At 42.4% G+C, this 17,442-nt stretch overlaps 1 protein-coding gene across 2 annotated transcripts in view; it reads left to right on the top strand.

Annotated features, from left to right (window-relative positions):
* The window catches only part of LOC105897163 (limbic system associated membrane protein), a 367,602-nt gene that overhangs the window by 331,378 nt on the left and 18,782 nt on the right, over window positions 1-17,442 (top strand). For both annotated transcript variants that reach the window (XM_042708724.1, XM_012824048.3), the window contains one exon: window positions 12,094-12,219. In XM_042708724.1, coding sequence (XP_042564658.1) covers window positions 12,094-12,219 — 126 coding nt within the window. The remainder of the gene's footprint in view (window positions 1-12,093; window positions 12,220-17,442) is intronic.

Raw genomic sequence — 17,442 nt, forward strand, 5'->3', positions numbered from 1 at the left:
TGTGTGTGTGTGTGTTTGAGAGAGAAAGAACCTCTCAGAGAAGCTTAAAGGCCTCATTGTGCCATGTCAGAGTGTGTGTGTGTAAGAGAGAGAGAGAAAGAGAGAGAGAGTGTGTGGGTGTGTGTGTGACAGCCACTCAGAGAAGCTTAAGACCACACGGTGTCATGTCAAACTGTGTGTATGCCTACCTCTCAGAAAATCTTAAGGCATCATCGTGCCATTGTGTGTGTGTGTGTGTGTGTGTGTGTGTGTGTGTGTGTGTGTGTGTGTGTGTGTGTTTGTCGGTGTGTGTGATTTGTTACATTATTGGCTCACTTACAGTAATGCTCCATGTCTAGATTTTGGACGTTTGACTGTGACATGCCAAAGGGATTAGGCCCGTAGCACAGGCTACAAGACAGGCATTTTATTACTTGCCCAGGTTCTTTGCTGCAGAGTACATTTATTTCACAGCTAAAGCAGCAATTATAATAGCATTCAGGTTTATAGTGTCATATTATTCCTATTACTATCATTTTGTCTGGTGTTCTTTTATCTGAAACTTTATCATGATGAGTGGGAAAATAGAATATGCGATCATTATTTGTCAACATTAAAAGCTTTATTAGATCACAGTGAGAGTGCGCTGGGACTGTGACGGATCAATGCTAGATCATACCGGATTGAAACACTCTTGCAGCCTCCGGCGCTACGCGAACACCCAGATCCACAAATGAAAGGGAACAATTGAACCACAGCCTTTTCAATAAGTTGACAGATGACAAATTGCTAGATAAATCTTGTGTCTCTCGAGTCTGGTAGTTGTAAACACCAGTGGGTGATTTTCAATTCTGGAATGACTTCTGAGCAAACTGTCTCAAGCTGGGACCAATCTGCAGTTGCAGGATGGTGTGGGGGGAGGGGGGGGGGGGGTCTGAGGAGTGGGTGGTGTGGCGTTGTTTTGGTCTCATCTGTCTCCATTCTGAAGTCTTCACACTTCCGCGGGGCAAACGATTAGTGTAGATGAGGTCTGAATCTGTGGTTATCAGCTCGAGCAATGATCTTTTAATTGCCCAGAGGTCATGTCTTGAATCGATAGATGTGCGGTACAAAGTAGATCCATATTAGCAATTTGTGCTGCGTGACCAAAATCTATAGAGCCTTGTTAAAAAGAATTTGTTCATTTAAATCACCCGCGTTGATGCTGTGCTCTCCGTCTGCTGCATTACAGACTAATGTGACTTTGATTGGTGCACGTTAATTTAACGGTAGATTTTCTTCAGGTTTTTGCTCTGAAAGACGAAGGAAGAGGCAAAGCATCCTGAACTTTATTAGAGCTTTTTGGAAAATGATACAGGATATCCCTCTTTTAGGAAGGTTCTGATGCCTCAAATATGGCTAATGTCGTAATTTTGAGGAGGAAAAAACTTTGAATCTGCTCATGAATTTGAATTGGGAAGAAAATGGCCTGGTCTAGTTTGTGTGATTATAGGCCTCTATGATTACTTGATGTAATGATTTTCACATAACGGGATTCAAAATGATTCTTGTCCTCAGCAGTGTGTTTTGTAGAAATTTCAGGACACACTTCAGCGGTCGTAAAGAGGACCAATTACCGTAAGATGTCCACTAACTACAGCCTCTTACACATTTACAAGCCCATGAAAACATTTCATAACACATAAGACACAATATCAGTGGTATGGATAAACTATTTTCGTATACGGTATCTATTAAATTCCATGTTAAATTAAAAAGAAAGGATGTTGGATGTGATGGAAATTGATATTACCATTAATTTATATACTTACCATTGCATTGCAAGCATGTTCTCCTGTGTGTGTGTGTGTGTGTGTGTGTGTGTGTGTGTGTGTGTGTGTGTGTGTGTGTGTGTGTGTGCCATGTGTATTAGTCTGGGCACACCCACTCATCTACTCATCAAATCTGCTTGTTTGTCTTAGAGGCTCTTGTTTTATATTTTAAACAACCATTAACAACCATATAAGTTCAACTACAAAATCACCTGCTGTAACTTTATATTACATTGTTATTGATTTTCACCATATCTGTCAACCATGATCAATTCTGTTGGATAAAACCAGAAGAGAATGTCCTCCTCTTATTACGGATATTATTACGGAGATTATTACGGATACGGAAGAACACAAGGATGGTCTTTGAAAGCAGTTTAGAACAAGAACACATCTTATTGTGAATCTTTTTGTCATTTCATAACGTGCTATTGCACACATGCAGAAACAAAAATGTTATATAAAATATAATCTTTATATCTACATTATATCGGAGTTAAGAAAAAAATATTTGGGTTTCTTGGCAGTTGCAATTGGTGGCATCACTGTTTAGAATCTTTTTCGTCAAGGGTAATTGGTGGTTATTCGTTCACACTTTCACATTAGAACTGCAGTTACGCTCAGAATGCACATTCACAACAAAGCTTCAGTTATTTTCTTCTTCGGCAGCTGGCTGCTACAAAGACTTGTTGAAATACAAATGCTAGTACCACCTTTAATAGCGTATTTTTCTCATTTTATGTTTGTAGGCAGAAGTGATCTTTGTGATGTCAGTTTGAGAGACAGTAAGGAGCTTTGCCTCAAGTAGCAGGTAGCTCACAGAGCCATTAGAGACTCTTTCTTTTTCATGCAATTCTTTCTTTCCTTCCTGATGATCAAAAAGATAAGAGGCTTTATATTGTGTCCCACACAATGCATCATCAAGTATTTATGCTGGCAGTATTTATGCCTGCAGCACAGTTGTGTGGTATTTAAAGGGGAGATCGGAAGGCCTGTCGTGGGAACATCTGACGGTTCCCTGTCAGATTAAAGATCAGTGGAGTGGGAGTTGGGTGTGTGTCTGTTTGAGTGTGTGTGTGTGTGTGTGTGTGTGTGTGTGTGTGTGTGTGTGTGTGTGTGTGTGTGTGTGTGGATGTGGATGTGGATGTGGGTGTGGGGTGTGTGTGTGTGTGTGTGTGTGTGTGTGTGTGGGCCAGTGTGCGTATGTGAGGTCAAAGAAGTGGTGCACAGCACTCTAAAATCTGTGCAAGACGAAGTGGTGACCTTTTCCAATTATCCAGGGACAGTCAGAACCTTTCTGCGATTCTTTGGTAGCCTTTCTCTCTCCTCCCTCTCCTCTCCTCCTTTCTCCACTCCGTTCTTGAAGAAAGCCTGGATCTTCATTTTCTTTAAATCGATAGTCCCTATCCTCAGGCCTCCATACTGTATGTATGTGCGGTGTTAGTCAAATCTCCCTGGGGTAGTGCCGGCATCGCTCATCCCCGAGCCGCGTCACCTATTCGGGGGAAGAACCCGTGGGGGTTTTGCTGGGTGGCGTCTGTTGGCTCATGTTTTTGTGCATTTATTACCGACACAGGAGAGAGAGAGTGTGCGCGCGAGAAAGAGAAAAAGCATCACAGAGGAGCAATATTGTCTGTTTCCTTTGAACATCATAATGAAAAAGAATCCCTAATGTTTTTAATGCTAGAAACAATTTATTATTCCGTTTTCTCCTAGCCTTGCCTGGATGGCAAAAAAAAAGATAGGACTCCTGGTTTATACACAAAAAAAGAGGAAGGGAAAAAAACAAGAAAGAACAAAATCATTCCCTTTAATCTTTTTTATGCGTGTGCAAATGGAACCTCATGCATTTAAATGGGAGAATCCACTGACACGTGACTCCAGAGGCATCAGGGAGGCTACAGGTGAGGGGTCTCTTCCTCTCAGGGGTGGGTGTGTGTGTGTGTGTGTGTGTGTGTGTGTGTGTGTGTGTGTGTGTGTGTGTGTGCTCATCACTCCCAAACAATGCCTGCCAAACGCACAGATCAACTCCAGCACAACACGGATGGGGATCAAGGCACTCATGAGTGGTTTGTTTACTGTTTGGTTTTGAAGTGTCAGTGTCAAAAGCTGAGCTACTTAGTAATCATGTGAAAAATAAGGAATGTAGAAGAATCGATTTTCTTTGGACGACTCTGTTTGATCTGTAAGCAACTATTATCTATTAACGGAATATATTATGTACAACTCATATGAGAGGTTCGACTTGAAGAGGAGCCTGGTCTTACCATCTTAAATCTCCAAGAGATATTTCTCTATCAGACCAGTCTGTAAACAATGTGATGTTTGGGTGATGTTACAAAAGAAAGCACCTTAAATTTAACACCAGCTACCGTCTCTGTGCATTGAAAAAGTGTCCATTGATGCCACAAGTGGAACCATTTTATTAAAGGTTCCATGGTTAATCACAGAAACACCTGAACAGAAAGTTTCACTGAGCGTCTTTCTCGAGGGCAAAAGTGTGGTGGCTGGCTTCCTGTCTGGGTCAGGGGAGAGTTTGATTTATCATCTGCCCACTCTCTCCCTACCTCTAGAGCTCAGTTTTTCACCAGGAGTAAAAATGCCACAACCCAATCCAGGTGATATCGATGCCGTTCTGGTTTACCCCAATTAAAAGCCCCCCCTCCCTCGCCTCAAATAGATGTCTGTGGAAGAATAACAAAGTGGATATAGTGATGGACCCATTCCAGTGTCTTAGCAAGAAACATTACAGAGTGTAGAGGTAGTGAATTATGCCGTATTATTCCACTGAGTCACATAGCAAACTATTTGATAATTCGGTCATAATGGGTTCATAATGGAGTTTCACGCTTTAACAACCGCGGACACTCCCACCTCACATAAACGCCTATGAAGGAATCTGAGATTGAAGCGAGTGAACATTGGGGCAGGGCCACAGAATGGCGTCACTTTTAGTGAATTTTTTCTCTCAGAGGTTTCAAGTAGTAGACAGTTGTTGCAACACGATGTTTTTTTGCCAGTAGTGAATAGATCTGCAAATGGCACTACCTCTAATGACAGAAATTCTGCCTGAACACTATGAACGTCATATTCTGTGATCATTACCGGTCCATTTCTGAACCTGCTGGAATTTGCCACATCTGCATAATGTTTCGCTCATATCTGAATTGGACCTTGTAACATTTATCAATTTGCCGGTAATGGTATGTTTGGCAATTCTGTCACAAAGTGTAATATGTCAATGAACACAATAAATACACGCTATTTGTTAGTGAAATTATATGGAATTGTAATGGCTTCATTTGTGGCTATCTGCAAGATTTGCTAATGCTTTCCACTTGTTTTGGTCTAGCATGAAAGCTGTCTTTGATGTAATTGTTGAGCTGAGGACAGGTGTTGGAAGAATGAATTGGATGTGGGTTTAAAATGGTTTGCTGCAAAGTGTATAATAGGCTGCGTATTTTTCCGAATGTGCGCTTGTTTTATGATATCTGAATTGCCAACCTCGTGGAGCAATTTCATGCGTAAATTGTTGCCACCAGTGTAATGAGCCACTGTCCCTGACAGTCCCACAAACTGAGGATGCTGTGCAAAACGACTGTTTCCCTTGCCAAGGGTTACAAAGTCATTTTCCTTTACTGTATCTAGTGAAGTGTGTAGTGTGTTGTATTGTGTTGTCTCACTTGTTGACTTGACTTGTTTACCTAAGCAATCTGATCCCTTGTTGGTTTGTGACAAGTCTGATTGGCCACATGAAATTTAGTTAGACCAGCTTTAAAGGCAAGTACAGTCTAATACTAATGTCACATCAATATCTTATTGCATTAGATATGAATCTATGAATTCTGAGGAGATATTAATTTGCTCACATCACATCCTCAACTCTAGTTGTATGCATCTAATTGCTTTTGTAGATTTAACCATTATACATATTTACATAGAGGCAAATAAGGGGCACTATACCCTTAGATAGACTGCCTACAGACTATGTACAATAACGGTGCAACAGCATATATATATATACTCTGTGTGTACATGCGCCTCTCTTATCCTAATCCTAATAGTCCAGGCAAAATAGCGTTTTACGACAGACTAATTGTAAAATAATTTTTTTCAGCATAGGTGTATTTTTGCCATGCATTATTAGCACACATCTCAGATTGATGAGAATTAAACATATTTCCTCAACTAGGATTTCTTAGGACTTTTAGTATGTTGTTCTGGACACCTCATAGAAATGATCTATGCTGAAAAAAATTATTTTACAATTAATTCTATTATTGGCTCCAAAAAGGGTTAATTTGCCTGGCCTATAACCCCAGTATGTGCACCCTAGTATGTATCTGAACCAAGGTACTAAGGTGTGATATCTTCGAAATCTGGATGCAGGTTACTTGTTTTCCTTTTGTCTCCAATCTCATGACTGGGTTTGAATTGCACTTGATTCAGGAGTTTAATTACACCCTGTATTCATATGTCCCATGGTTTTATAGCTCATGAAGCTCGTGTGTAAGTTTCCTAATTGATTAATTAAAGCAAATGACTTCTTATTAACGTTTTATTTTTTTTCAATCCAGACATTTGCCCTGAAGGAAAAGTGCTTTTAGCGGGGATGTGGCATAATCCACCCCCCATTACCATGACAATGAAGCATCTAGCCTTTGTGGGACTTGGTTAAAGGTGGCAGTTCGGGAGGCTGAGTGCTCGGGGTGTGATTGGAAGAAATAACGTAATAAAGTGTTTATCTCCTGGCCAGATGTGGTTAGGCACCTGTGAAATGCCTGTTTTTGTGACACTGCAGCAGCAGCAGCAGCAGCAATTGAAGTATAATTAGACATGCAAAGAGTATAAAACGCAGCCAAAATCAGCACAGTTTGAGCAGATTTTTTGTTAGCGAGAGAAAGGGACTACCTGAGCCCCAGCACTAGTTCATGGGGTTTTTTGAAGCCTGTTTACCGCTCTGTTCCCTCATTATCTTGTTTTGTGTTATTAGCCACTCCATCATTTAATCTTTTGAATGCAAATTGAATCTCTTTCTTCCACTGGCTTTTCCCTGGCTTACTCACTCCAGCTTTATGGCTGCGTTCCAAAGAGAAAGTAAACAACAACAAAAAAGGGATGGAGGGGTAGAATGAAAACTCAACAAACTACACGTTTATTAAGGCTTACTGTAGATAAGAGTTATAGCTCACAGACATTTTGGAGAGCCACATTTTTCAGCAAGTGGGTGTCGAGTAATTCTCTGTAAATTCAGGCAATCCATTTCCCTCTGACACAAGTGCTCGTTTCCATTCCTCACAAACATCAAGTACTCATTGGAACACCAATCATTTACGACTCTAAGCCATTTTGGAAAAATAACACTGAAAAAAGAAAGACACACACCAGTCCCTTGTACACCCACAGCACCTGAAATCCATAGGACATGTCCTCAATCAAGGATGTGTCCTCACAAGGACCCCAAAGAGTGCCAGGGAACATGCATTTGCCAATACAGCCTCCAATGGGAGTTTTGTCTGTTTTATCACCTTCATCACCTTCACCTTCCCACAGAAGTCTTCAGCACATCACTGCTGGTACCAAGGTACACCGAGCGCTAACAAGTGAAATCTGAGGCAACCAGCACTCCTCGCCTCACCGCGCCAGGGCACCAGGATGGGTTACCCATGCAGCACAAGGCTGCATCAGGCTCTATGCAGAAAATCTGGAAGTCTCTGATTGCCACACTTTGTGGTTCCTTTGTGTCGTTTTTCCTTTTTTTGTCTTCCTGCTCTGGTTTCAGCAACTAATTCACATTGGGAAGCTGAACCTGTGACTTTCAGCAATCCTTCCAGCTGCAGTGATTGCTCTAGCCTGCTCATGCTGCTAGTTGTAGCTATACATGCTGCTAATTATAGCTCTGCATGCTGCTAATTGTAGCTATACATGTTGCTAATTGTAGCTACACATGCGCCTCCAAACTTACAAAGCATTAGCATCGAAATCAAAGTGCTAGGAGAAATATCTGAAGGTCCTAACAGATGTACAGTTAAGTATGCAGATATTTGTGAACAGAAAGGTATCAACCAGTCATGGCCCCTGATTAGAAGCCTTGAATATATTATATTGTACTGTGAGACATTCGGTGTTGTTCGAAGATATGGAAGATAGCCGATATGCAGAATTTCAAAATACTGTATAGTATATGCTTGAAAGGAGATGTGGGGAAATGTTGATTAAGAGGTGATATGGAAATTTGTATACATAGCTGAGGGGGTAGATGTTTTTTTCTCTTTTAGTTGGAGGGTTATTGATATACATGCTTGGAGACAGATACCACCTACCGGAAGTGTCCCATATACACCATAAACTGACATCAAATCAGATCTCAATCTCATCAATCAACACCCAAACATGTTACTTGCACCTAAGAAGGGTGACACTATTAGAACTCCAGGAAGATTGTTATGTTTGGCATACAGCCTTGATTGAGCTGGCTGCTGTTTTGCCACTATTACTGGTAATCAACCTCATCCGTGCCCTCATAATCTTAAGAGAACACACTGACCTAACCTATGGCCTGAAATAACGGCTAGATGAAATACATTATGCTGCAGACATGGTTATATTAAAACAAGTGCAGAGACGACACTGCAATTAAAACATGGGCACAGCAGCTTTTTTAATTCCGGATTTGAGATTCATACAACACAGATATAAACCACAATCAAGTTGAATTGTGTTGTTCCTTATGTTTCCTTTCAAATAAATTACATTTCATTACTTTAGATGTCTGCTATATATTCTGATAGACTGTGATTTCTGATATGACAGTACAGCGGTATCAGTAGTTTAAAGGTTACGATTAATGCCATTTGGTCACCTCGCTTCACCTTCAGTGAGCCATGCGTTCCCCAATGTTCCCTCTCCTTTTCTCATCAAACAAAGGAATCGGTTTTAGCTGTCTGAAGCCACAGTGGAATGGCAGATGTTCACACACATTAAATGAGCTTAGTGCCTGTGAGCTCCCGCCTGCATGCTCTGTGAAGGGGCGGCATTCTTCCTTTTAAAGGACATGACTTCTGCTTGGCCACCACACCACTTTCAGCATTTCCACGGTTACAGGTCGCCTCCGGAGGTCAAGGTGTGTCAAGGTCTCCCTGTTTATGTTGGGCAGTCGGAGGGCTTGTTTAAGGCAATGCTATTCAATTTGGGCAGCTGTCACAGCGAGGCGACGTGGAGATTACTTTGTCGCCCTGTTTTAGAGTTTGTCGGTAATGACCTTCATCTGTGACATGAGTGTAGATTGACAGCTAGGTTTATGGCTCAACACTCAAGGCTCAAGGAGCTTTCTCGTGATTACACTTTTATGAATAACATAACCGCCCGCCAGGTTTTCCTGTCATTTAGACATGCGATGTTGCTAGGGGCCGTTGTCAGATCTGTGTGTGTGTGTGTGTGTGTGTGTGTGTGTGTGTGTGTGTGTGTGTGTGTGTGTGTGTGTGTGTGTGTGTGTGTGTGTGTGTGTGTGTGTGTGTGATTGATTACTTAAATTGAAAAAAATGTCCTGGTTCAAATATATTTTTGCAAGGTATGTTCCCAGGTTGTATGCTGTCGTTCCCTCTCTCTCTTATTGAATATATGCATGCCACGTGTAACCCTCGCATAGTCTGTGCATATTTGTGCTCTGGACGCTTGGACAAAGAAAGAGACAGCACACCCAAGTGACCGAGACAGAAAGAAAGAAAGAGAAAGAGAGAGAAAGGTTAAGAGGGTAAGCCCTGAGAGTCTAATTCTATTTCATCTCCCCCTGCCTGTCTCTTGGTAACCATATTCAGGGAAAAGATGAGTCATAGCCAGATTAAATGTTACGCCATGACAGTAAACACATTTATCAGAGCACACAGGACACGGGAGAGGTGAGCGCCAGCCTGCTTTATTGGCCTCTGAGATGGACCTGGACGAGTCTTTGATCATCGCTGCCTCACAGGGACTCCTTGAAACCCTGAGAGGCTAGTGAGAGTGATACTGTCAATTTATACACATTTCTTCATGGACATTGATGAAAAGCCTATTTGTTTGAGGAAATCAGCTTTGAAGGGGAAAAAATACCCACGCACAATTGTAATTGCAGCAGATTTTTTTTCTTCAACATGAAAGGTTGTTCTTTTTTCCTGAACAATTTCTCTGTGAAGTGTGTCTGGTTGACACATTTATATGTGTACGATGCCTTTTCATCTGCAGAGTACCTTTTTTTTCTTTGTATTGCCTTTTGCCTTGTTTTTTGGCTTGAGCGTGGTGCCCGGACAGGATTCATGTCGGCCGTGTGGATTACTTTCAAAGAGTTGCAGCATTAAGTGCAGCAACGCTTCTCAGCGGGGCCGGCAGCAAAGTGTTCATGAGTCACAGCGTAAGGGCTTGATCAAAACAACGGATGACCGGGAACAATCCTTGTTCCTATTTTTCCACTCATGGACCAAAAAAAAAAAAAGAAATTATGGACACCAAGGCGAAGAACACTTTCACCAGCGCCTCTTCAAAAGCTGCCCCTGCAGCCTGGCCCATAAGTTAAATAACAATTCCAGCCCTGGGCAATAGAGACAAATGCGTAATGTGTTAAGCCCTCCTGGTGACTTATGAAACCGCACCAGCGGTTCTTCTCCAGGCTGCAGGTCGTTATTCTGTTTTTCTCCCCGAGCGTTCAGTGATATCCTGTAGATGTCAAGGTTTTAACGCAAGAGCTTTCAGCCAGCCAATGGGGGAGCTGGATTCTCCTTCCCTCTGCCTCATAAGGAAGAAAGATTTGATTCGCTGTCTCCTCAATCTCCATTGTAATCAAGGAACACATCTCACTCTGGTCAAGACATGCTGTGCTTTCATGTGTTTTTTCCAATGTGTTTAATCGATTCAGCAACCAGCAAGGAGAATAGAGAGTGGCGCAGGATGAGACACAACATGATTACACACAATGCACCGGTGATGCCTATTGCAACATCTTTTATATTTGATGTGTTTGCTGTATGGATCATAGGGGCTTTGTCTGACATTCTGTATTGCTCTTGTGTGACAAACCAAATAATATATTTTTATGTAGGACATAAACAATGTCACAAATGCAATGCTGTTACTGGGTAACACAGACACATATTGTTCAGTTTTGCACACCGGTGTGGTATTACACATGTTAATCATCGTCATTTGTTTTGCACTGTCACACATTTTACAATAATGGATTTGGAAACCAAACAGAAATCACAATGACAGCATGACAGCATTGTAATAAGAATGCTGAATAACATTCTTATAAAGCTTTTGTTGTTATTTCGTAGAATCGTTTACATGCAACACAGGCTCTCATGGGATCTATTAATACATAACTAATTAAACTTAGGCAGTGTGTAGACAGTCATTCTCTAGCATCTCTGGACGGCTTGAAAATTTTGATTTGAGATACAGAAACACCACACATTTGTGAGTGTTAATGCATCCTGTTGGTCTCCTGTATGGCAATGGTTTTTAATCAGTTTAATTTCTAGCTGGTGTCAACGTGCTGCCCAGCCATGCTAATTAATGTGTCGGACACCATCCACACAAAGTAAACAAGTTGTCATGCCACCTCTTCCTCTCCTTGAGCAGCACCCCCGCTCATCCTCTCCCTGCTCAGGCACTCCTCCTCCTCCTTCGATGCATTAACCGTCCTCTGATTGATTATGTGCAAAATGCTGACCACCGTAGAATAAGGTATGCATCACCTCAGGCGTAATTTGCAGGAGCCACACTCTGCAAGTTGTAAATTCCCCTCTTTGTTTGTTTGCTCGTAAGGTAAATCAGAAAGTCGGGAGTGCCGCTTCATTAAACATTACATTTAGGTGACAAATGCTCAGGTCCCCGTGAACATTCGTCATGCCTTTTCTCATACGCGTGCCAACTTTCGTGCGTTTGCATGTTGGCAGCTGGGTGAGTTGGAGTTTGCTCAACTGCTGAATATCTTAATTTAAAAGTTCCGTGGAACACCTTATTGATTGTCCTGTCTTGGGCTTTCAACTGGATTTGATGCCGAAGCTGTATGCTAGTAATGAATCTGAAGAGACGGCTTTACTCTATTTGGAATCTGGTAGCAGAAGTGCCACAACAGTGTCTTCCACAGAGTGCCTTGCATGAAGAGGCTGTGGAATCAGTTGGTCGTTCTTTGCAAAGTGCACTAACTCTTTATGAATAGTTTTGTTTCTACTTTTTGATGTAATATATGAATGTTTCAATGATTCGCTTTGAGGTTCATTTGAGGTTCATTTGTGGTTGTATTTGTGTTATTTGTCTCTTTCAGTTCCTGCAAACATCTACAAAGTGTCGGAGGACATCACTATAAACGAGGGGAACAATGTGACACTGACCTGTCTCGCCAGTGGTCGACCAGAGCCGATGATTACCTGGCGGCTCCTAAACCCATCAGGTAAGACATCAGTAGGGAGGGAGAAAGAGAGAAAAAATTTCAATTTTCTTTTTCTTTCTTTCTACATGAAACATCCCATTGTACTTTTTAATTAGGGTTCTCCAAGGTGACCTTTTTTTTGTCGTAGTTATCAAATGATCATCAAAGGAAATGTTGCCTCTGATGCATAGTAATTGATTTCTGCCGCAACTGAATAACATCTGGAACATAGCCGCAGCGCTCCGGCAGTCCAAACTAACTCCCAAGTGGCTCCGGAAATGTTTTGAGTGCGCCGCAACCCCCAACCCCCCCCCCCCCCCCAAGTGATATTGATGGATCGTGTTTTGTTTTTGCACTTGCAGCCAGCTGAGTTGGTGCTCTGCAATGAATGTGTTTATTTGCTGAGTAATAGGAGGATGCCTGGGCCTGTCCCCGTTGATTAGCCGTGTAGTCTGTCACACAGTAGGCCGGAGCTGCGTATGTATTCATGGGCTCCGCAGAAGGCCTTATTTGTCACTGCAAGGATAAGCACTTCATGAGGGCTTCTTTCGGTGAGGGAAAGGGGCTTGTAGCTGTATGACTGTTATGGAGAACGGAGTTCTTCATTAGTTTCTATTATCTATCAGTTTAGTAGGCCAAAACTGCAGTCCTTCATTTAGGGCACCTGATGTAAGCCGCGGTGAATAATATATTATACATACGTCAAATCGAGCGACCAATTTGCCAGGCAGTTATTTCAACATTACGCTAATAATAATGTATGCTAATGAATCTGTCCTGTCAAAACATTGCAGTAATTTGTGACGAGCCAGGAGCTGTGGAGGTAAAGCTCCCTAATAAGCACGGCTAATGACTTCTTCGCAGTCAATTATCAATGCATTTATTATCTACCATTGAGGCTGCAGAGTGATTCTTTCTGAATCTGACCTACAGGCTAAATTCACGACATGGAAAATACTGGTGAACTCCGTTTTTAACCTCTAATTGTTGAAGTCTGTTGGCAGCGCCGTGGCATACCCACCATTGATAATAGAGTTGTTGTGCAGTCATTTCCAAATGCACTTTCGACCTGCGAAAGCAGGACGTTTGTGGAAGTGAAAGTGGATGGCAGCAAGTGCAAGGAATGGAAAGCTAGAACAAGGTGACTTACAGCGTTATCAATGAAGACAGTCGATCTGTGCCGTCTTGTGCCGTCACGCTGAATTGGATCCTGTGACATAGCACAACCCCTGCTGCCCTCGTCAGCTATTTAATTCATGGGATTTGATTTGGGTAAAGATTTTAATGACTATCTCTCCATCACTCTTGTTAGCAGCAGGAGGGAAATGTATAGACTGCAACTTCTCCCCGGGGCGGGTAAGAGAGCCCGGATGATCAGAGAGCAGAACGCTGCCCAGAGGACCAGGCAGATTACCTCACTGACTTGTTGCCAAGACTGTAGAGAGAAAGCTGTGAATGACATGCTTCATTAAGGGCTGATGTTATAAACAGAAAGACCCCTGGCTTTCTTTTCTACACTAGAGGACATTACTCAGCTTCCTAATTCAGTTCAAAGAACACTACCCCTACACATTTTGATCAAAGTGAACACACGTCCTTTCGGTCGACATTTCAGCATTTCAGAGAGGCAAGCCTGAGTGGGCCGACTCCAGGCGTAGGCAGGTAGGTGACTGGCCATCATAGGCAGAGCTTGAAGCACCTTTCAATTGAGATGGTGGTCAGGTAATGGGCGTGCAGCACAGACAACACCTTTGGGTCAGCCTGTGGGAGGAATCAAACCCCAAACATCTAAATCAAAGACTAGGAGAGGCAGACACAGACTGAGGGAGGGACGTTTGGCAGCCATTGAAATTCAAAACATGTCTTGAATGTCCCAGAATCCCCTGTGTCTTAACCAGTTCAACCCTCTAAATATAGAAATCTTTATAAAAGCTTGTCCTTAATACATACTGCACTTAGATAAAAACAAATATGCATCAAGCAGGTAAATCTAGTCCTTAATACATACTGCACTTAGATAAAAAAAACAAATATGCATCAAGCAGGTAGATTCTTATACAGATGTTAGTGAAGACTAGAGCTATGTCCAAGAGCAGGTCAAAATTGTTCCCCAGTGGCAAAATCAATGCATCCACTCTCTCTCTCTCTCTCTCTCTCTCTCTCTCTCTCTCTCGCTCTCTCTCTCTCTCTCTCTGTCATTCTCAGTATCAGGTCTGGTGGCATGAAAATCAGAAAATATGATCATACACAGATCCATACATTTTGTATGTATGGCTGACGTTACCCAAGTTGCCAGGTCTATAAAACTAAATGTACACAATCAATCCACACACTGCATACGATTTCAACCCATCTGTCACCCCAACCTGGCAACCCCCAACCAGCTGTTCCCTGTGCAGGCAGGTGGGCCAGTTGAATGCTAAATGAATTAGCAGCTAACTTAACCGCCCCAACCCCTCTCACCCTGAAAAAAACTCCTGAATTGAAAACTAAATGTTGGTAGGTACATTGCACATAGAAAACATCTGAGGCTTTACAAACTGGTACAGTAAGAGACTGTAGATAGGAACATAGTCTGTTCCATCCAGGGGTGGACTGGTAACAAAAAGCAGCCGGGGAATTTGCTGTCAAGTGTACCCAGCTGGATACGCCAAATTTGAAGTGACACAACATATTAACCTATCAATCAATCATTCATCATGTGTATTGTTTGTGTTAATAGGATCACATGTAAAACAATGAGCCTCATTTTCTAAGGTTTTACTCCCCTTGTTTGTTTGTGTGTACATAGAGGTCTTTGCACAGATTCTTCCTCCAAACTTTCCTTGTCTGACTCAGGTTCATCTGATGTAAAACAAAAGCACAACAAATAATAGTCCAGTGTGAACATATACAAAATACATATGTGGGGTATTATGCAACATAAACCTCTTTTTATTTCTTGGAATGCAACAATAAATAATTGTTAAAAAATTAAAGAAGGTATAAAAAGTAGCCCTTAATACATGCTGTATACATACATATGCATCGAGCAGGTAAACTCTTATACAGTGTAAAGTAGAGCTATGTCCAAAATCAATTAACTGCTCTTTCTCTCTCTCACACACACACATACACACACCTCTCTCTCTCACACACACACACACACACTCACTCCAAAAGACTATAGGCCCCTCGTTTCCGTGTTATTTTGTCACCTCATGTTCATTCTCACTCTTCCATTTTCCTTCACATTTTATAACACCCTCTCTCTCTCTCTCCTTCACACATTCAGAGAGACAAAGAGACAGGGAGGAGAGAGACACCTAATCTAGAAAGCATCAAAGGCTCTTTATTTGTGTTCTTTCTATGTTTCTACCTGTCTTTCTACCTGTCTTACCACCTGTCTTTCTACCTGTCTTTCTACCTGTCCAATCTGTATATCTCATTCAGAACAGACAACCACTCACCAGAACTCCTTCTAACATATCAACAACTATACACAGCAGCCTGCCATGGTAAACACAAACAACCTAAATGCCTCCTGAAAGGTTGTTTATCTCAGGTGGGAAAGAGTAGTGAAATAAGTAGCTGTAGCCGTAGTCTTTATCCTGGAAAACATCTACACTGACTCTGTGGGAAATATCTGGGATGAAATGGAAAAATGAAGGTGTTGAGTGTGGCGCCCGGCGTTCTGTCTGATATCTCTCTGATGGCTCTCGGAGAAGCCTGCTGGGAAGGGAACAGGTGATGGGGGCTTCAGGTGAGCCTGGGCCTTGGCGTTGGCGTTGGCGCCCCCTCCCAACACACCCACACAGATGGCGGAGCAGTGCAGCCGTGTCCGTCAGCGCGGCTTAACGTTCGTCTCGCAGTCACGCAGCGCTGGCAGCTATGGGCTGTCTCTCACAAGCTGTGCTTGCTGAAGGGTTTATTTGGACAACAACCCCCTCCCCACACACATGCACACCCCCACCCCCAAATCACACAAACCCATATGTGCACACACACAAACACACCCCACCAGTTTCTCTTGTTCTTTGCCCCTCATGCTGTGCCTATGGTCGGCGTGTCTTGCCCTACACTCCACGTGCCAGTGAACCAAAACTGTCCGAAAGATTCCCGTTTGCTGCTCAAGAGAGCGTTCGCATGAGACACTGTTGCCTGATTGGTGTGATATCCCTCCACCCCACACACGCTCTCACACACACGGAGACACACACACACACACACACACACACACACACACACACACATCAAGAGTTGACTGACAAACTGACAGCCACCAAACATATTGTGTCCACGGAAGCAGTAGATGGGAAAATGATACAACCCACAGTGTTCAAATGTCCTGCTAAGATGAAATGGAGGCCCAATGCTAGCTTGATTTCGCTTCATTAAGAGTGCAGTGTGGCTGCCACGTCCTTCCTCCATTAATGATTGAACTTCAGTATGTCTTTTTTTTAACAAACTGCCTTGATGTACCCATCTCCATACGAACCGACTCAATTAGTGGTGCAAAGCTCATCAGTATGGAAATTATAATTCTTTAGGAGTTTATTTTTAACACCAGGAAGTGTTAGATCCCTGAGAATTATCATGTGACTAATCGGACTTGTTGAAGCTCATTTCCCAGCGCTAAATTCATTCAGATTATGGTCGTTATCTATTGCCACTTTGGGCACTCAGACAAAATCAACACAGAGGTCTATTTCAAAGTCACCACCAACCATGTGTGTTTGTGTATGGATGTATGTATGGATGTATGTATGTATGTATGTATGTATGTATGTATGTATATATGTATGTGTGTGTGTGTGTATGTATGTATGTGTGTGTGTGTGTATGTGTGTAGAGGGACACAGTCCAGCATGATGTGTGTGTGTGTGTGCGTGTGTGTGTGTGTGTGTGTATCTGTCTGTACGTGTGTGGAGGGAAGGTTGAAACAGCGTCTGGTAAAATGCCAGCAGATGACGATCAGCAGGCCTGCTCTCGTTATTAATTAGAATTTGAGAAAAAGCCACCTTTGATCAGCTCTCCTTTTAAAATAGACTTGTGTGAATCAGAGTGAAGTCAGACCCAGCTTTCATGGCCGCTCTCTCTCTCTTGGGTTCACATTACTGAGTTTCTCACCAGAGCCCTTTTTTTTCTTTTTCTCTTTCATTCTTTTTCTTCTTCTTTTAAAAAAAAAAAACCCCTCAAAATAACCCCCCCTGGAAACTTATTGAAAGTGTTGTGTTCAGTAAACACCCTGACTGTGGTGCCTGG

This window comes from Clupea harengus, chromosome 9, assembly GCF_900700415.2.
Source record: "Clupea harengus chromosome 9, Ch_v2.0.2, whole genome shotgun sequence".
Classification (NCBI taxonomy): Eukaryota; Metazoa; Chordata; class Actinopteri; order Clupeiformes; family Clupeidae; genus Clupea; species Clupea harengus.